We start from the raw sequence: 21729 nt of genomic DNA, 5'->3' as shown, positions 1-21729 counted from the left end.
CTTTCCTCAGCATCTCAAGTGACTAGGCACTCCAGGTGTAATTATGGTGCTGTGGAAGCCTCTTCAAAGTCTGCTGCATTAGGTTCATTGCTGAGGCAATATTCCTGGGTGAGACTTCAGCCACTTCCTATGGATGTGCAAACTAAATTGCTTGGTGCCCACTGGACAATAAAGCCCTGTTTGGACATGCTTCAGCATAACTTCTTAAATCCCCTCCAAGAAAAGGGGAAAGAACTCCAGAACCTTAAAAATTTGCTGGTGTCTCCCATCCCCAGATATCACAGAAACTACCCACAGAGAGCTTCTTTTGTCAGGAGAAAGTCCTCCCACCCAGCTCCTCAGTCAAAGGGATGTAGGCAACCTATGAAAAGCTCTACTCCCAGGTTTCTGTCTACCCCTTCAGCCCCCGCCCCTTTTGCAGCCAGTCTGACCGAACCAGACCACCTCCACTGTGACTCACAACTACTAAACCCAAACACCCCCCTATCCCTTTGCCTCACCCTCTCCCTACCCACCTGGTGGAAAATCACATCAGAAAACTGCATCCTCTCAATCATTCAGAGGGGATTCTTTATGACTTGGCGGATGTTACACCCTTCCCAGGGAATTCTTCTAGTTCAGGGCACAATAGAGCACCTACCCTTCCCCCAAAGAAACAAAGGCGTTTACTCCAGAATGTTTCTGGTGCCAAGGAAAGACAGCCCATTGAGGCCAATTCTGGATTTATCTTTCCTAAACCTGTTCCTCAAGGTATCCAGTTTCAAAATGATTACCTTACCCTTGCTCCTACCACTCATACCTATACAGGCTTTCATGGTAGCTCTGGATTTGAAGGATGCCTACCCTCCACATAACTATACACCCAGATTACAGGAAATTCCTACACTTTGCAGTAGGTTCCTGGCATTTTCAATTCTCTGCATTTCCCTTTGGACTCTCTAATGCTCCTCGAGTGTTCATAATATGTCTAACACCCTTCGCTGCTCACTGCAGAACACAGGTTTTACAAATATACCGATATCTAGATGACCTGTTAATTCTTCATCAGGACTGCGGAGTCCTTCTACACCAGCTACAACAGGTGATCTCCACCCTGACTCACTTAGGGTTTACTATAAACCACGTAAAGTCTCACCTGAACCCCACTCAAAACCTGTTTTTCTTGGTATGCAGGATCAGAACAGACAAAATGAAGGCCTTCATTCCAGACCAAAGGATCCTGGATGTTTGTCTATACTTCAGCAAACTTATCACCCTCACCTCCTTGCCAGCACGAGAGTTCCTAAGAATGTTAGGCCACATGGCATCCCTAATACCCATGTTGCCCCTGGCAAGACTCCACATGAGGAAAATCCAGTGGGTCCTGAAGAACTTATGGAGCCAGTACTCCCAGCCCCTGGACATCCCCCTTCCCCAGTGTATGAAGAAGGAACTTCAGTGGTGGATCTCCTTACAGGTCCCGGTCCCCCTACAACAAGTCTCCACAGATGCATCAGACATTGGTTGGGGTGCAGTGCTACTACACAACCAGACATAATTCACCATGCAGGAAAAATGGTCCACATTAATACAAAAGGACCATATCAACATCAAGGAAATGAGGTCACTCCTGCTAGCCCTGCAAACATTCCAGTCAGCTCTACATCCAGGAACCTTGAAAGTGATTACATACAATATGACTGCCCTGTGGTAAATAAACAGGGGGGAAAAGATCCTATCCTCTTTGCAGCCTAGCCACCCAGATCTGGACCCTAGCATCATCAATCCAGATTCATCTGGTGCCAGTGTACATTCCCTCTACAGAGAATGTTATGGCAGACTCATTCAGCAGAACTTCAGCCGCGTCTCATGAATGGATACTTCACAGAGAGATATTCCTAGATCTTATCCACAGGTGGGCTATTCCACAAGTAGATATTTTTGCCTCCTCCCAGAACAGACAGATGCCCAGGTTTTGCACAAGGGATCCACATCTGCAAGCCTGGAAAGTGGATGCATTCTCCTTTCCTTGAGAGAGAATGTATCTCTCTGCCTTCCCACCATTCACACTGATTCAGAAAGTCCTCCTGAAAATCCAGAGGGACAAGGTGACCCCCTTTTGGCCAAGACAGCATTGGTTTTCCCTTATCTATCTACTAGCCAAGGGTAATCATCACAGGTTACCCCACCGAATAGACTTGCTGACACAGGACAGGGGATCCCTACTACACCCTCAGGTGAACAATCTAAAACTGACGTTATGGGTGATAGGGTTCTAATCCCCTTCAGACACCTATAGTCAGAGGACATACTCAATGTTCTGCAGGAGGCCAGAAAACCTATTACCAGGAGAAATTCTGTATCTAAATGGAAGAGATTCTCCAGGTGGTGTCAGAGGAAAAACAAGGACCCTATAATTATTCCTGTACCCTTGGTCTTTTCCTATTTGTGTGAGCTCCTTCATTCAGGACTAACTTATTCTTCAGTTAAAGTCCATTTGTCTTCCATCTGTGCTTGTCTGCCCATGCTACTGCCTCTGGCCTCTAGATTGGAGGTCAAGCTTTTCCTGAAAGGGGTACTTCATATTAGACCCCCCCTCGAAAGCCTATACACTCCCCCTTGGGACTTGAATTTTGTCCTAGAAAAACTTACATTGCCACCTTTTGAACCAGCATATTCAGTGTCCCTAAAACTGTACACCCTGAAAACAGTTCTACTAGTGGCTCTTCATTCCGCTAGGAGGGTATCAGAGATACAAGCCCTTATGGCTGCCCCCTCCTTACCTTATTTTCCACAAGGACAGAGTTACCCTCAGGACTAACACCTCCTTCATGCCTAAGGTGGTTAATGAGCTCAAACTAAACCAGACCATCAACCTAGTGATTTTTACCCTCACCCTAAAAATCCCTGAGAGAGGACTTTTCATTCTGTAGATGTCCACAGACAATTGAGGTAATACTTGGACAAAACCAAACCTATTAGAAAGTCTGACCAGCTATTCATCTCCTTCCACCCTAGGGCTTTAGGTAAGGCAGTCTCCAAACAGCAGACCATTTCTGAGTGGATCTCTTAAGTTCATTGGCATATGCTGTTCCTATCATGGAAAAACCTTACACAGACACGTCAAATCACATTCAACCAGGGCAGCTGCTTCCTCAGCTGCCTTTTTGAAAGGGGTTGATTACGCCTCAGTTTTAGAAGCTGCCACTTGGGCTTCAGTGCACACCTTTACCAAACATTATAAACTGGACCTAGCCTCCAGAGCTAGAGCTGGGTTTGCCAAAGCTATTCTTCAGGGTCTCATTGACCAGGGACCCCAATCCTCCACCCAGGCTCATACCTAAAAACTTTGGTACTCTCCCTACTGTAATGAATACTGCATCATGAGAATAGAAGGGCATAGAATAGTTGTGTAATAACTTAACATAACCTTAGATGTCCTTCTCTTCCATGTTGCAGTATTCAGTCCCTCCCTCCTACCCCTTCTACTTTACCTGTCTAATATACCTTTACTTACCTGTGGGACCAAAGTCACCCACTCCCTTAACTTCTCCACTACACACACCCTATCAGGTACCGTATGATGTAGTCTTCATGTGAGTCTCAGGGATCTCCCAATCATGACCCTCTCTAAACCTTTAGGAGTAGTACTATATGCTGCAGTCCATTCTGAAGGGGGTACGTGCAGATGTCACTTTTATACCCTATGTCAGTTTATGGATCTGACAGAGGACATCACACGTACCCTCCTGAACCAAAGACTTTGGTATACTGGCCGGGTATCGGTTTTGCAGGCAGCAACCTCCCTACTGTAATGAATACTGCAGAGAAGGTCATCTAAGGTTATGGTAAGTTCTTACACAACTATTATTTTTATATACTAGCCAGCTGTGTGATCATGGCTGGGTACATCCCATATAGCTTTATGCTACTGCAACAGTGGTCTAGTCAGATATCAACTGTTATGGTAAGTTTACTCACACAACTGCACTTTTTCATAGTGCCTGTTCTGGGTGTCGACTTCAGCATCCCTGAGGACTTGCCTTATTTATTACTTCTGCAGGCAGTTAGGGGTCGAATATCCCTGTGTCTTTCAGTATGGTGAGCCATCACATGAGACATGTGGATCAGGGTGATAATATCCAGAGGCTACATCATTTCATTCATATTTTTTCTAAGATCCACCTCTAGGCCCCTTCAGGTGTCCCTTGCCATCAGAAGGCTGTGACAAGGCTAGAGATAAATCTCCTGATAAAAAGAACTTTCTGCAAGATCTCCCAGTTCAAAGGGTGTCTAAAGTCCATTCAAGATTTTTAGTTGTCAAGAAAATGAAAGTCCTAAAGCACGTTTTAGACTTAAATGGCTTAAATCAGTATGTAATAAAGATGAGATTCCAGATGGTTACAGTCATCATCATCATCATCTTTCGGCTTTTCCCGTTAGGAGTCGCCACAGCGGATCATCTCTTTCCATTTCTTCCTATCCTCTGCATCTTGCTCTGTCACACCAACCGCCTGCATGTCCTCTCTCACCACGTCCATAAACCTTATCTTAGGCCTTCCTCTTTTCCTCTTACCTGGCAGCTCCATCCTTAGCATCTTTTTCCGAATATACCCATCATCCCTCCTCAACACATGTCCAAACCAACGCAATCTTGTCTCTCTTGCTTTGTCTCCAAACTGTCCAACATGAGCTGACCCTCTAATATACTGATTCCTAATCCTATCCATCCTAGTCACACCGAGTGCAAATCTTAACATCTTTAACTCTGTCACATCCAGCTCTGACTCCTGCCTTTTTGTTAGTGCCACTGTCTCCAACCCATATAACATAGCTGGTCTCACTACTGTCTTGTAGACCTTCCCTTTCACTCTTACTGGTACCCGTCTGTCACAAATCACTCCTGACACTCTTCTCCACCCATTCCACCCTGCCTGTACTCTCTTCTTCACCTCTCTTCCACATTCACCATTACTCTAAACTGTTGATCCCAAGTACTTAAACTTGTCCACCTTTACCAACTCTACTCCCTGCATCCTCACCATTCCTCTACCCTCCCTCTCATTTACACACATATACAGTACAGTCCATATTTCCCCTGCTTATAATGGGAAACTAGAGAGATCACAAGTTAAAGTACTGGTGCAAGTCTATTTAATGTGTGGTAGAAGTTTATTCTTGAACTGTGGTTAAAATATTTTTATAACTATCTGTAGAAAAAGATGGCTGCATTTGGCAGGTACAGTTCTGGAAAAAAACACTTTTTTTGGATGTAACAGCAGAGCTGTAGTCTTTGGAGTGAGAGTCAGTTATCTAAATTAGTACATAGATATTAAATAAATGATCCTAGTGTTCGTAAATAGAAGAGATGAGCGGCTCGAGCAGCTATTTAACCTGTAAGAGTGTTTTACAGTAGTGTTAGGCCTAAGGGTATGTTTAATAAATCTACAGACTCTGCTGTTTGTAGTACCTTGGTGTTTTGACTAGAATGCAAGGAGATTATGGGTAGGGAGCATTTAAACTTTAGGATAAGAACATTTATGGCAGTGACTATGCAGGATTGAGAGTTTAGGTGATTAGAGATAGGGTAAGAATCCTTCACACTTTCATTTACTTCTTTATATGTGGTACACTGTGGGTAGGGTAAGAAAGTGAGTGTCATTTCAAGCTCAGATCATCTGGTTCAGTCACTTATCTGATGAAGGCAGGAAACACAGGACCTCTCTCGCTCTCTCTCTCTCTGTGCCAACACAGTACCAGCTAGATCCAGTTTGTAAGATAATTTTAATTGTCTAAATTACTGCACCAGATAGATCCAGTGTTTTAAGACTGTTTCTCTTGTCTGCAACTGAATGCCTTCCCAGTAAGAAGTAATCCAAAGCGAGTAGTCCGCTTAATGTCTGGAGTTCAGGAATTTGACAGTATCCACAGAGTGATGGACTTGCAAGATTGCTGCATACTAACTGACAACTTAATTTCAGATCTTCCAGTGTGAAAACAGAAACTGAAAAAAAGGGCTGATGAAATTGTCAGTTTGGGTGAAACTCAGTTACTGGCTAGTAAGTACAGTGCCTGAAAGCCAGCAAAGAGAGCCATCTTGGTGCAGCTGATCATCACTCCAGATGATTACTGTGCTGATCACTGAAGTAATTCCAAATGTTTGCTCAGCTTTCCTTAAGGGAGCAATAATTTCTCATAATGGAGGGTATTACCTTATGCCGTAACGCAAGAATCTTTTCTTTTTTAATTATTTGTCCTTTGTTGACCTGGTTACTCCCACCAGACTAGTGACTTCTTTTTTGGAGAGACCTGAGGTTGTATTTATACTACTTGGAAACATTTGCCCAGGGCATCAGAGAACTTCCCTTGCTCTTTCGGATAGGTGCCATGCAATCTTTTGCATCCACCAGAGCTACCACTAACTCAAGTAGCTTGGACCTTTCTTAAATTCCTCCCAAGTTAAAATACTACGTAGAGTCTCAGATCATGCTATCCCATCTGGGAAAGTAGAGCTGTGTGCCAGCTACTCCTTCCCCTCCCCACAAACTTGCCTGTGTGTCAGTAGGCCAAGCCATTTAATGATTTTGTTAGCGAGAACCTTTTCACATATATTGGAGGTATGATTTAATTCTGACAGATTGAGCAAAGAGTGCATGTGCTAATAAATACATTTTTTGTTGAAAGGTGGTGAGTTGTAAAGGTGTAATGGGGTAAAATGAGATGTTCATCGTGTTTCACTGTTGCAGTTATAACTGTAGGGTGCTCCTGCCGGCAGGCAGCCCGAGGTCGGCCAGAATCCCAAAGTCTGGGTCCGGCGTCGGCTGTACAAGCTAGTACCCTGACGTCAGTACGCTCTGGTACATAATCCTCAGCCGACGCCATCTTCTCCAGTGTTTCTTGCCGTGCGGTGGAAAGCAGCTCGCAAGTTGTTGGTTGGCGATTTTCGAACAGCGTATTTTGTTGTTGTCGGTCCGAAGTTCTTACTTCTCTTCTCAAAGCTAAGTACCCGTTGGGAATCTTTTTCTTGTTCCTCCGATGTCAGAAAAAGTTAATAATTGTATAACGTGTGGGAAACAAATACCTCATAAAGATTTCCACTCTTACTGTCTACCTTGCTTAGGCCCTGACCACGACGTTTCTTGTTGTCGGTTCTGTGCCAGGTTCAACTCTCGTACTATCAAGCGCAGGTACGACTGGGCTTTAAATTATTTTGGCAGACGCTTCAATTATAGAATGTCATCGGACACTATCGGAATTCAAAAGAAGCGCAAAGACAAAGACAGGTCTCTGAGGTCCAAACAGGACTCGTTGCAGCTGGAGCCAGCGTCCGGTTCGGCTGTCGTCAGTGAGGCGCTTTTGCAGCCCCTGTCGTCCGCCACTTCTGAACCGATGGCCGATACGGACTCCCATGGGGAGCCATCAAGGCCTACTATTTTAACTGCTGCAGGACCTTCGGACGTCGCTCCCTCAGATGGGTCCGGAACCGCTGTGCAGGTACCGGCTTCTGAGGGGGTTTTCAGGCCTACTCACATCACTATTTCAAAGGCAAAGACAAAGACTCCTGTTAAGTCTAAAGTTCCTGCTCAAGCTGCTTCTGAATCTACTCCCAGGACACAAAAGCAATTATTAAAGATGGCTGAAGATTTACTTACAATGATTAGGGGTTCTCACCCCCCACCTGAGAAAAGGCCTCGACAGGATGTTCCTCTGGATTCCTCTGACCAGGCTTCTGTATCTTCTATCTCTTCCTCTGATCAGGAATATTCTTTTCCTCCTTATGAGGATTCGGATGCTGAGGACTCCTTGCCCTCTGCCTCTCCGCCTGAAGATTTCTCTTTTGGGGAAACCTTGCATGAGATGAGGGAATATTTTCATTGGGAAGGTCAGGAGTATTCTGCTTCCAAGAAGAGGCTTAGAGAATTTCTTCTTCTTCCTCAGCATAGGCCTTTAGCTATCCCTCCTGTTCTTGACATTGTGGATGATGCTTTTTTCTGAGGCTAATTTGAATCCTGATTCCATGCCTCCTGCTCCTTCTAAGCCTGATAGATTTTATAGGGTTCTTGACTCTCATTTATTCTTATTTAAGAACCCTTCTGCGGATCCTGAAACTATTTCTCAGGGCTCTAAGGCTGCTAAGGTTGCTACTTCTAAAAATCCTATTCCCTCTGAGAAGGATTCTCGTGCTTTAGACAGGTGGGGAAAAAATTGCCAGTTTCATATGTTTAAGTATCAGCAATTACTTTTGTCTGTTTTAAAGCAAAAGCTTGCTTCCCTTCCTGCATGTGCAGAGGATAAGGAACTTCAGGATGTATTGCATGCTACTGAACAAGTGAACAAACATAGTTTGCATTGTGGTTTTGATGCTTTGGATGCTTCTTGCAGGGCTGCAGCCGCTGGTACTGTTATTAGGAGACATGCCTGGCCTCGTGAACAAAGTTTACCTGAACAGGTTAAGTCTAACTTATTAGATGCCCCTGTTCAACATGATGTTCTTTTTGGATCCAAGGCTGAGGAGGTTATTAAAAAGATGGAAGAAAAGGCAAAATCTATGCAAACTGTAAAAGATTTCTTGCAAGTTCAGCCTCCTAGATTTTCCAGGAATTGGCCCTCCAAAAATTGGTCCTTTCCCACGTCTGACAGGCCTCAAAGGGGAAGATATAGACGCTCCAGAGGTCGTGGTCAAGCTCAGGCCTCTTACAGATCTAGACAATGGACTGCTTCTTCACCTAGAAGGGGAGAAGACAGATCCCAATCTCAAAGAAAGCAAACTCAATGACTCTCTCGGTTGGGCTACAGGACCCCTTCACCTGGATGCCCCTCTCGGAGGAAAACTGTCTCTTTTTTACAGAAATTGGACTCATATTACCCAGGACAGATGGGTATTGGACGTGATTTTAAAAGGTTACAAATTCCACTTTCATACTCTGCCAAGGGCTTACGGTTGGCCAGATCTGCCAAAGCATCAATGGTCAGAGGCCTTAAATCAAGTGGATGCTCTTCTGGCCATGAGAGCCATAGAGCCTGTTCCACTCTCAGAGATGGGAAAAGGTTTTTATTCAAGACTGTTTCTGGTTCCAAGAAAACAAAGCTCATGGAGACCTATTCTGGACCTTTTTGTGTTAAACACCTTTTTGGGAATTCCAAAATTCAAGATGCTTACTCTGCAGCAACTAATTCCAATGCTCTCTCAGGACGCCTGGATGGTGACATTGGACTTAAAGGAGGCCTACTTACACATTCCCATCAGGCAGGAACGCAGGAAATTCCTCAGATTCAAGGCAGGTTCGAGACGCTTTCAATTCTCTGTACTGCCCTTTGGTGTATCTACTGCGCCCAGAGTCTTTACCAAGTGCCTGGCACCAGTAGTGACTTATTGCAGACTTCAGGGGATTCAGATTTACCCCTATTTGGACGACTGCCTTATTCAGGCAGACAGCAAAGATCTTCTACTTCAACATCTGGAATTTGTTCAACGTCTTCTCCTCCTACTGGGATTCTCAGTGAACACAAAAAAGTCACATTTGATCCCTTCTCAACAAATGGTATTCTTGGGAGCCCTCTTAAATACAACCTTACAAAGGGCCTTCCTCACTCCAGAAAAACAAACACAGCTGGCTTCAATTTTCAACACCTTGGCAACTCTATCTCAGCTCACTGCAAGGAAATTCCTGCAGACACTGGGCTACATGGCTTCCTGCATTCTGTTGATTCCAAATGCAAGGCTTCATATGAGAAGGCTTCAATGGTACCTGAAAATTGTATGGTCACAGCATTACCACGATCTGGACATTCTGATTCCTCTAATCCCCTGCCTCCAGAAGGAGTTCCTCTGGTGGTCCAGGGCGTGTGCTTTAAATGAAGGGAAGCCTTTTTGTCAACCTCAACCTACTCAAATCCTAACCACGGACGCCTCGGATTATGCTTGGGGAGCACATTTTCTAGACAATTGCCAGCAGGGAACCTGGACAAAGGACCATCTTCACTGGCACATCAATCTGAAGGAAATGTTGGCAGTTCAAAATGCTCTTCTAGCCTTCTAGAATTTTTTGCAACCAGGGCCTCTGCTAATTCGCACAGACAACACCACAGTCATGTGGTACATAAACAAGCAGGGGGGTTCTCATTCGTACCCCCTTTGCAGACTAGCTATGGCTTTATGGGACACAGCTCTAAATCTGAATCTACATCTCCAGGCTCAATTCATTCCAGGAGAACAGAATCTCTTAGCAGACAGCCTGAGCAGAAACATTTCAGATCCTCACGAATGGATGCTAGACACCAACTTATTCAACAGGATTACTGCAGTTTGGGAATGTCCCCAGATAGATCTGTTTGCATCCCATCTCAATCATCAGCTGCCTCGCTTTTGCACCAGGTCCTTCCACAAAACAGCTTGAAAAGTGGATGCCCTGTCCTTCAGCTGGAGAAGCCTTTCGGGATATGCCTTCCTCCTCTTCCTCTACTTCCTCGGGTATTACTGAAGATAAAACTGGACAAGCCCAAGTTCCTCATCTTGATTGCTCCAAATTGGCCTCGACAGTTTTGGTATCCAACTTTAAAGCACCTGTTTTTGGAGCCTCCTTGGATTCTCCCTCTGAACCCTTCTCTTCTGTCCCAGCATCAGGGTCAGTTGCTACATTCCAATCTCAAGACCCTTTGCCTGGCAGCTTGGCTCTTCAAAGGAATTTGATTTCTTCTAGTCTTCCCAAACAAGTTTTGGATGTTCTTTTGGAAGCTAGACGGCCTAGCACTAGGAAATCCTATGCCTCTAAATGGAAGAGATTTTGTATTTGGATGCAGGGACGAGGCTTGGACCCACTGGTGCCTGATCTCTCTTCTATTTTGCTTTACCTTTCAAATCTTTTGTCTAATGGACTTTCCTTTTCTTCCATTAAGATTCATGCTTCTGCTATTTCTGCTCATTTCAATTCTGATCCTCCTGTTTTTTGTCATCCTTTGGTGAGACAATTTTTGAGAGGGGCTAAGAATTTAAGGCCACCCAGAACCCCTCCTGTTCCTGCTTGGGATCTTAATTATGTTTTAGAAAAGCTTACTTTGCCTCCTTTTGAGCTTGCTGCATCTTCAGATATTAAGTTTTTATCTTGGAAGACGGTTCTTTTGTTGGCTTTGACTTCTGCCAGAAGGGTCTCAGAGTTGCAAGCTCTCATGGCTGTGGAACCATACCTTATTTTCCACCAGGACAGAGTATCCTTGAGGACCAATCCTACTTTCATGCCCAAGGTAATTTTGAAAGTGGCTTTAAATCAAACAATTCACCTTCCTACCTTCTTTCCTAATCCTCAAAATAAAGGGGAAAGGATTTTGCATTCCTTGGACGTGCACAGACAGTTACGATTTTACTTGGACAAGACTAAAGAGTTCAGAAAATCTAACCAATTGTTTGTTTCCTTTGCCTCCAGTTCTCTTGGAAAGGCTATTTCCAAACAAACTATTTCCAAATGGATTTCTTATGGAATAAGATTTTGTTACACTCATCATGGGAAACAGTTTCCAGGTACTGTGAGAAGTCATTCTACTAGAGCAGCTGCTACTTCTACAGCTTTTCTCAGAGGAGTTCCTACCAAGGATATCTTGAAGCTGCCACTTGGAGTTCTGTGCATACTTTTTCCAAGCACTACAATCTCCCTTTGTATTCTAAGACCAGGGCAGGCTTTGCCTCTGCTGTTTTGCAGGGTCTTCTTGCTGCCCCTTCTTCTGTCTAAACCTCCTCCCTTTTTCACTGCTTTGGGATTCCACCCTACAGTTATGACTGCAACAGTGAAACACGATGAACATAGTACAGTTGTGTACACCTACCATAAATGTAGATGTTCGAGTGTCTTCACTGTTGCAGTCGGTGTTTCCCTCCCTCCTATCCCCACTTTTTCTCTTTTGTGGTGTATTTGTGTTTCCTTGCTGGATTCATTTTTGATTTATTGGGGACTTCTGACATCTAGGGCAAGAAAGGCTGGAGAAGATGGCGTCGGCTGAGGATTATGTACCAGAGCGTACTGACGTCAGGGTACTAGACTTTGGGAATCTGGCCGACCTCGGGCTGCCTGCCGGCAGGAGCACCCTACAGTTATGACTGCAACAGTGAAGACACTCAAACATCTACATTTATGGTAGGTGTACACAACTGTACTTTTCCTGGTAGTGGTTTTAGAGTAAATTCTTGGGTAGATACAAAAAGAATATGATACTACAGTTAATAATCAGGTCACATTGTATTGCAACAGGTTTTCTAATAAATAAAACTAGTTTTATTTAGTTTGTCTAATACTGAGAAGTGCTCCAGTTAGAGAAATTGCGCATTGATCCATTACATTTATGTGAGACTTAAGCTTACTTAGCAACTGCTGAGCTTTGTAATGGGTTCCAGTTCCTCATAATGTCCATACTCAATTCATCTCTATGTTGAAAGCAACCTCTACCATTCGTAACCTGTTCATATTTACTGCTACTAGTTAAAAGCAATATTTATCTCTCAGATTCAATGTGCTTTCCCTTTATCTAGTGCTTCTTCCACTGATATAAACACAATCCCCCAGCACTTTCAATCCATCTCATTCGAGCACTCCTTTAGTATCCCTGTCTAACACGCTGTTTGCTGGTAGCAGGGCTTTCTCCATCCTGTCCTTAAAACTTTGGAATTACTTCTGGCCCCATATTTATTCTGTATGTGGCCTGTCCTCTTCATTACTCACGTGAAACTCCACCAGTCAAGACCCACTGCTCCTTCTTTCACATCTGGCTTATAATAGGTTTGTAGATGTTGGCTGGTCTTTAAAAAAACTTGATTGGTATAACCCTATCAGTGTATTTTTTACTTCCCGGGTGCATGGTACGACAGTATCAGCTGTTATAGATTTATGGACTTGCACACATAATAACTGCAGCTTCATTTTTGAACTTGTTAGTATCTGTTTTGTTGTTTTATGCCTTAATTTCTCTTTCTAGTTTAAACCAATTTTAAGAGTTGTTTTGTTTGTCGTACAAGGTCATCACTAAAAAAATCCATATGGGCATGTTAATTTGGAAGCATACTTGAATTTCTATTCCTAATGTGTGTTTATTCTCAAGTTATAAAAATTATAATGACAATACCTTTTCTACAGAGGAGAAGCTGTACTTCAGTTCTTATAAAGCATTTTAATTTTTTTTTCTGTAGCCTCAGAACACAGATGATGTTGCAGTGGTGAAGATAGAAGACCCTCCTACACCTCCTTACATGTGTGGTGATGTCTTATCCCCTTCATTAAACAATGTACAGATCAGTATTGCCCCCAAAGCAGAGAGTGTACCATCTATGGGCAGGCAGCTGACACCCTGTAAGTATTGTAGCACTACGGTACGTCTTCTGTGTCCATTTATGGGTTCACAGTTATTTGTTATAAAACTTTCTTTTTTGTTAAAGATTTGAATCTGCAGTGTTTAATCATATTAGTTGCAGGTCGTAACTGCTAATGCTCATCATAAGGATAACTGAAGTAACAGGTTAGTCGTAGGCAGAGATTGGTTCTTTTATCTTGTTTTTATATGAATCGGACATCCTTGGACTGGAGCTTGCTGTGTTATGTCACCCTACACTGTAGCTGTCAGCAGGAATTGTTGCCATAAAAATGAGTTGCTCACACCAACTTCTTCTTACAGGTAGTGAACTGTTGCTTGTTCGTACATGTTTTCTTCTTGGCAGTTTATGAGAGTAATAAGTATCCCCGTGTGAGCCTTTTTACTTTATTTTATTGTTCGTTATTACTTGTTTGTAGTTGATAACCAAATGGTTGCTTTTGTGATTTTGAAAGATGTAGCTTTGCTTTCCATCAGGCTCCTGGTTATCATCATCCCCACTTGTGTTAGCTTTTTACGAGACTGACAGTGGAATAATGGCATCACAAGTTTCTCAGAATTCTGTTTAATTTTGTGATTTACAGCAATATGCTAGTTTCCTGATGTTCATGGTAGTTGTTGGCCTCTACCAGCAATCTCCTTTGGCTGTGACAGTTGCTCAGCATTTATCTTTCTTTGAAATTCGTGTAACTTTGGTGGATCCTGGCTTTGGCTGTGGGGATTTACGCTAATTTTAAGTACTTTAGACCCTTTGCTCACACCATTGCCCAATTACTGGGCATTACTGTTTTACCCACCTTTGATACTCCTTTCTTCAGTTGTAAAACAATTCTCTGAAGAGTATTTGATGGCATTTCAGGCCTCAACATCCTCCACTCTCTAGTCCTCCTCGAAAAAAGAAAAGAGGCACCCATAGCTGATAGTTCATTGGAGTCTGAAGATCAAGAGCTGGCATAATCTGGACCAGATTTCTTTTTAAGTAGAGCATGTCTGTGGCTGATGACACTGTAGCACTGGCTTCTCTTCCTGAGGGTGTTTTCCTTGTAGAGGGCATATAATCAGAGGAGTTGTGGTAAGAGATAAATTAGGTAACCAAATAACAGGAGGAGTGCCTGGAAGTACTGAACATGGAAGAACCCAATCTCTCAGATAAAGTCTCAGTTATTCAGGTATTTAAGATGCATTCAAGAATCAGTCATTGCAGTCTGACTAACCGCCCTCTGCCCCCAAGTAATCTTACCCTATCTGTAGTGTCGTGAAACTCTGTGGTGTAGACCCAGAATTGGTCTCCCTGGATGTCGCTAAGGGTTTCAAACTAATCACCAGACTTAAATACTCTCCCCCCACTGATCAAGAAAACAGGATGTTGGTCAGATTTTGTGGTATCAAGAACACTGTTTGTTGTTGATCCAGTACCAAAGGGATGTTCTGAGGTAGTCTGAAGATGTGGTAGAGAAAAGAAATTGCCTAAGGTCTATCCACCCTACCCAGTCTTACCTTGAACGCCTCAGTATGCTGCAAGAAATATCTCCTTGCTGAAACCCATCAAGAAAATATTCTGCCTTGCCCTCGCTAGTGCAAAGAAATTGCCTAAGGATAATAACATTTGCTTTTTGTAAAAGCTTTTTACCTTACAGCTGAACTGGGTCCATAGCACGCCTTAGAAATCTCAACTGACTAAACAATAAAACTGCTCTTTAAATTGGCCAAGAGCAGGCTGCTAGGTTAACCCTGGCTCATTAAATTGGCCAAGAGCAGGCTGCTAGGTTAACCCGACTGCCTTATTGTATCAGTAACTGCCCAGATAAGAACATTTATGGCCAGAAGCAGTAGCAGACCTTTTTGCCATTTTGTGTGTTACAGCACTAGATGCTTGTGAAGTTTACCATTTATAAACAAGAAAAGAAGATATGTTAAGAAAACTGAGTTAAATTATCCTTTAAAAATTGAGTTAAATTATAAGGCACCAAGCCCACTCACTGTAGAAATCCTGTGATTTGGATTAGCCCCGCTCCACTCGCCCTAATGGGCTCGCTCTGTGGCCCACCCTGCCCCCAGTAGTGCTAAATTTATAATTACCTTGCCACTCCCCCTCATAACAACTTGCCACTCCCCCTCATTGGAAATAATCAGCTTTACCCCATTCATTCATTGGACCCACTCCTACTACTCAAACTCTCTCCAGACTCTTCAGCTAAACTAATTAATAACCCTCCCAACTCTAGTTTTAAACAAGCTTTATTTAAATATCTCTATAATGCCTCCACAAACTTTCACAACTCCTACTAAATCAAAGCCGTTTTACTGGCTAATACCCCACTGATCACTCTCTGTCTTCTCACAGCCTATGAATTTCAGTACCTCCCAGGCTGTCACTACCCCAGATCCAAAACCAGCATTCCTAATCTATTAATTAACCTTAATCAACTACTACCCCACTTCTCTTCAAACTCTTTTAATGCAATAACTCAACATCCCATTCGAGCCACATATATTAATCCTAGAACTAAATGCTATCACAAACTCTTAATAAAACTCCAGAGACTCGAAATAAGATTACAACCTAATCTCATAATGGATGGGGACATCCACCCTAACCCAGGCCCAAGCCCACCTGATGCTACCGGCCCCACAAATAACAGCCCTACTAGCCTGCGTAACCTAAACAAGCCCTCCAACTCACTCCTAGTCTGTCACCTAAACTTTAGAAGTATAAATAAGAAAATTCATTACTTACATGCCCTCTTGGATGTACATTCCCCTGATGTACTGTGCCTTTCCAAAACCTGGCTCAAACCTACTACCACTGATAACAAGGTTATACCCCCACATTATAATATAGTAAGACTAGATCGCATTACTAGGAAGGGGGGGGGGGCAGCCATCTTGTATAAATCCACAATAGAAGTAACCAAAACTAGTACTCTACATGTCTTGCTAACTGACACTGCAGAAATACTCATCACTAAGTAACAAATCTATAAACATTGCATGTATCTATATTCCTCCAGATAACAACACAAATACCTTGGAGGGCATCCTCCAATGGCTGTCCATTAATTGCCCCAAGAAACTATTATTCTTGGGGGATTTTAATAACGACTGGAACACCTGTTCCTCAGACTTCCCCACCACCCATATAAATTTGCATGGCTTCTCCCAGATCATATCTTCGCCTACCAGAATCAGTCAACCTAACAAAAAAGAAAGTATCCTAGACTGGATACTAATAAACAACCACCCCCATATATATAAAGCAGGCACCTGAGGACATCAGTGATCACTTCCTCACCTATATACTCAGGAAGAGAAATGACATCCCTCAACAATCCACCTTCAAAACTATTAGGAGCAATAAGAACTTTATATTCAGACTAAATTCCAAAATGAACTTAACCCATGTGACTGGACTGACCTAAAACTGCTTCCACTAGATGAAGCAGTCTCGTACTTTAACTCTAAATTTCTTGCTGTCTTGGATAACCATGCTCCCAAATGTACTATCAGAACCAATAGTAAAGTAGCACCATGGCTGTCAAATGATATTAGACAAAAAATCAGTTGCAGAAATAAAGCGTGGGCCTCCTGGAGAACCACTAAATCCCCAAAAGACCACCTCATATATAAACAACTAAGGAATGATACAAAGAAGTCCATTATGATAGACACAAAAATCTACTACTCTAGTGTGCAACAAAAGCACTAAAATCATCCACAAAAATGTTGGTCGGGCATAAATAAACTTCTCCACCAAGGACAATCGTCTACCCCTACCCCCTTGGCTACAGTCCAAAAACCTCCAAAAATTGTTGCCAACACCTTTAAAACTTTCTTTACAGAAACCGTGCAATCCCTTGCTAACAAATTAGCTCCCAATAGCCCAAGTTCTGCCAGTCCCACACCCAAAAATCATACCCTCTCCAAGTTTGAGCCAGTACCAACATCTTTTCTTAGGTCCCTACTCAAGAAATTGAAACCCATTACCCTTTTGGCAGACCTACTACTCGCAGAGTATCTCCAAAAAGCCGCTAATAAAATAGCATACCCCATTTCAATACTAATCAATAGAACTATTGTTCAAGCTTATATCCCCTCCATCTGGAAAATCTCCCACATCATTCCTCTCCATAAAGGGGGACATTCCACTGAACTCTCAAATTACAGGCTTATAGCCATTCTGTCACCCTTGGCTAAAATTATGGAAAAATGTATCCATAAACAATTCCTAGCCTATCTTAATCAGAACAATCTCTCCTAGCCCACTCCCAGCATGGATTTAGACCTTGCCGTAGCACAACCTCTCCCCTTTTTTCCTTCTCTCAAACAATAAGTCAAAACCGTAGTAACAGTAAGCTCTCTTCAGCCCTCTTCCTAGACCTTTCCAAGGCATTCGACATGGTAAACCACCAGCTACTCTTAGGGACACTAAAAACACTCTCTGTAGATAACCTAGCAATTAGCTGGATGTTCTTCGTCTCACATTGCTGCAGTCATAACCTGTGGGTAGTCCGCTGTCCTCGGTCGGCCCGAATACCAAAGTGTTAGGCTGGCGTCGGTCATGGTCGCTCAGATCTGACGTCAGTACGCCGAGGTACTAAAGCGCATGACAGACGCCATATCCTCAGTCTTTCTTGCCGCATGGTCCGAAGCAGAAGCAGCGTTTGCAAGTGCCATTTGGCGTCCTGAAATTTTCGTATTCTGAGTTTCAGACCGAAGACCAAGTTGGGCTAAGTACCCCGTTGGGGAATAGTTTTGTCTTTTCTTGCCTCAGTTAATTCCGGATGTCAGAAAAAGTTAATAATTGTATTTCTTGTGGGAAACAGATACCTCATAGGGATTACCACTCTCTTTGTATTCCTTGCTTGGAGCCTGAGCACGACGTAGTCGGGTGTCGCTTTTGCGCTAGATTTACTAAGCGCACCATTAAACGCAGGTTAGACTGTGCTAGACTTGTTTTCGGTAAGCGGTGTAACTACAACATGCTGTCGGATGCTCCGACGCCCGCTACCGCTAATAAGCGAAGGGACAAATCGTTAAAGTCCAAGCAGGATGAGTCATCCGTTGCGGACGCCGGTCCTTTGGAAACTACGGTGGAATCTGTGGATCCAGCCGAGGTTTCAGTTGAATCTCAGGGGGAGCCTTTAATCTTACAGGAGGTGGCCTCTCAGGAGTTAGGTCAGGCCGAGGGGGCCTCTCAAGTCTCTGTAGTCCCTTCTTTACATAAGGTTGTTAGGCCTTCTACTTCTGTGACTAAAGCACCTTCTAAAGCCAGGCCTAGTCTTTCTGGTTCTGGCATCAGCCCTAGTTCTGCAGGTTCTGTTCCTAAGAAGTATATGCTGAAAATGGCAGAGGATTTGATTACTTTAATCAGAGGTTCTATGCCCCCTCCGGATAAGAGGCCTAGGGTGGAGCCAGAGGTGGAAGGTTTGGAGCATTCCTCAGATTACTCTGAGTCTTCAGCTGAGGACATTCAGGATTTTCCTCCTTATTCTGATTCGGATGCAGAGGATTCTTGTCCTTCTGCTTCCCCTCCAGAGGATTTTTCCTTTTCTGAAACCCTGCATTCCATGAGGGAGCATTTTAAATGGGAAGGTCAGGATTTCTCAGATTCTCGGAAGAGGCTTAGGGAATTTTTGTTTTTGCCACAGCATAGGCCCTTGGCTATTCCCCCTGTTTTGGATGTGGTTCAGGATGTTTTTTCTGAGGCTTCCCTTAATCCTGATTCTTTACCTCCTGCCCCTGTCAAGCCAGACAGGTATTACAGAGTGCCAGAGGCTCATAAATATTTGTATAGGAGTCCTAGAGCTGACCTGGAAACTATTAGCCAGGGACCTAAGGGTGTCAGGGCTTCTATTGTAAAGAATCCAGTTCCTCAAGATAAGGATTCTAGAGCTTTGGATAGGTGGGGTAAAAAAGTGTATACCTCCTCCACTCTAGAGATGAGGGCGCTAAATTGCCAATTTCATATGCTAAAGTACCAGAATTTTCTCTTAAGTCAGTTGAAATCTAAGGTGGATGCTTTAGCCGAGGGTATAGAGTGTAAGGAATTGCAGGATTTAGTTCATGCCTCTGATCAGGTAGGTAAGCATTCTTTGCAGTGTGGCTTTGATGCTCTTCAGGCTTCTTCCAGGGTGGCTGCTACTGGTTCAGTTATTCGTAGGCACGCCTGGCTTAAGGATCAAAATTTGTCAGAACATGTTAAAGCACGTATTTTGGATGCCCCCCTACAATCTGAAGTTCTGTTTGGTTCTCCTGTGGAGTCAGTTTTGAAGAAAATGGAAGATAAAGCTAAGTCCATGCAGACAGTTAAGGAATTTCTACAGGTGCAGCCCCCTAAGTTTAGCAGAAATTGGCCTGCAAAGGGATGGGCTTATCCTTCTTCTGATTTACAGTCTAGGGGCAGATCTAGGCGTGGTAGGGGTAGGGCTCATGCTCAAGGTTCTTTCAGACCTAGGACGTGGAGTTCCCCTGCACAATCTTCCAGTGAGGGCCGGGGTCAGCCTTTTCGTAAACAGACCCAATGACCTGTATCTTCAGCTGCCAGACTCCTCCTGTCTGGCAGCTCCTCTAGGAGGAAAGCTGGCACTTTTCAAGCAAAATTGGCTTTTGGTCACCCAGGACGAATGGGTGTTGGACATTATAGATCGAGGCTACAAGTTTTATTTTCACACCTTGCCTCCTTTCAAGGGCATGCCAGACGTTCCTCCTCGGCAAAAGTTGGAGGCTCACAAGCAGATTTCTTCACTTTTGAAAATGGGGGCTATCCAGGGGGTCCCTCTGGCAGAAGTAGGCCTAGGATTTTATTCTCGCCTGTTCCTTGTGCTAAAGAAAGGAAACACTTGGAGGCCAATTCTGGATTTGTCTATTTTCAACACTTACCTGGACATTCCAAAATTCAAGATGTTAACTCTGCAACAACTTCTGCCTCTGCTAGGCAAGGATCACTGGATGGTAACTCTGGATCTCAAAGAGGCTTATCTTCACATTCCTATCAGGCCCAGCTGAAGGAGGTTCCTGCTGGCTGGTACTTTTCATTATCAGTTCTCTGCATTGCCCTTTGGCTTATCTACTGCGCCCAGGGTGTTCACAAAGGTCCTGGCTCCTGTGATAGCCTTTTTAAGACTAAGAGGAATACAAGTTTATCCTTATCTGGACGATTGCCTGATTCTTGCTCAAGACAAAGTCGAGTTACTTCAGCATCTACAGTATGTAATGGCAGTGTTAAGGTGCCTAGGGTATTCTGTGAACGAAACAAAGTCCAGTCTAGTACCCTCTCAGGACATGTGCTTTCTGGGTGTGAGACTGAATATAGCTTCTCAGATGGCTTTTTTGACCCCGGACAAACAAAGAAATCTTCCCCTTTACTTTCGGAAATTATCCCTCCTGTCCAGGCTGACTGCAAGGACAGTCCTTCAAGCCTTGGGGTTCATGGCATTTTGTATTCTGGTACTTCCCAATGCAAAACTACATATGAGGAAGCTACAATGGTATCTCAAAAGTGTATGGACTCAACACTGCCACGATTTGGACACTGTCATTCAGATAATACCTTGCATCCAAAAGAAATTTATATGGTGGGCTCAGGAATGTCACCTAAACAAGGGACTCTCTGTGATCCGACCAGAGGCGAGTCAGATTTTAACGACAGATGCCTCAGACATGGCTTGGGGAGCACACTTCAATGGGAAATGGATTCAAGACACGTGGCCTCCCAGACTACAACATTTGCATATCAACATGAAGGAGATGTTAGCAGTCCAATTTGCACTAATGGCTTTCAAGGATCTACTTCAACCAGGACAGGTGTTGGTTCAAACAGACAACACAACAGTCATGTGGTACATCAACAAGCAAGGGGGAACTCATTCGTACCCTCTTTGCAGACAAGCTATGATTTTGTGGGAGACTGCTCTGAGTCTACACCTCACTCTTCAGGCAAGGTTTCTGCCAGGAGCACAGAACTCCTTAGCAGATGTTTTGAGCAGACAGATGGTGGATCCCCACGAGTGGAAATTGGATCCTCATGTATTTCTACAATTGACAGTGGCTTGGGGAACTCCAGACATAGATCTGTTCGCTTCTCCACTAAATTTCCAACTGCCAAAATTTTGCACAAAGATGTTTCACCCAAAAGCTTGGAAAGTGGATGCTCTATCTTTCAGTTGGAAAAATCTTCATGTCTATGCCTTTCCTCCTCTGCCTCTCCTTTCCAAGGTGCTCTTGAAGGTCAGACAGGACAAGCCTTGCATGATTCTAATAGCTCCAGATTGGCCACGTCAACACTGGTACCCTCTGCTGAGGAGTTTAGTTCGGGAGCCTCCTTGACCTTTGCCATCAATTCCACACCTTCTGTCCCAGGCAAGCAATCACTTCCTCAATGTCAGAATTCAGTCCCTGCAT

The 21729-nt window shown here is 43.7% G+C and overlaps 1 protein-coding gene across 1 annotated transcript in view; it reads left to right on the top strand.

The window, feature by feature from the left end:
* Positions 1–21729, top strand: part of LOC122811369 (cyclic AMP-dependent transcription factor ATF-6 beta-like) — a 1192927-nt gene that overhangs the window by 345190 nt on the left and 826008 nt on the right. The window contains exon 5 of the mRNA XM_044083167.1: positions 13151–13310. Within this exon, the coding sequence (XP_043939102.1) occupies positions 13151–13310 (160 nt within the window). The remainder of the gene's footprint in view (positions 1–13150; positions 13311–21729) is intronic.

The sequence above is a fragment of the Protopterus annectens genome, chromosome 9.part0 (genome assembly GCF_019279795.1).
Source record: "Protopterus annectens isolate FY-2018-M chromosome 9.part0, PAN1.0, whole genome shotgun sequence".
NCBI classification, from domain to species: domain Eukaryota; kingdom Metazoa; phylum Chordata; order Ceratodontiformes; family Protopteridae; genus Protopterus; species Protopterus annectens.
The sequence above is the reverse complement of the archived record's forward strand: the minus strand, read 5'-3'. Positions and strand labels throughout refer to the sequence as shown.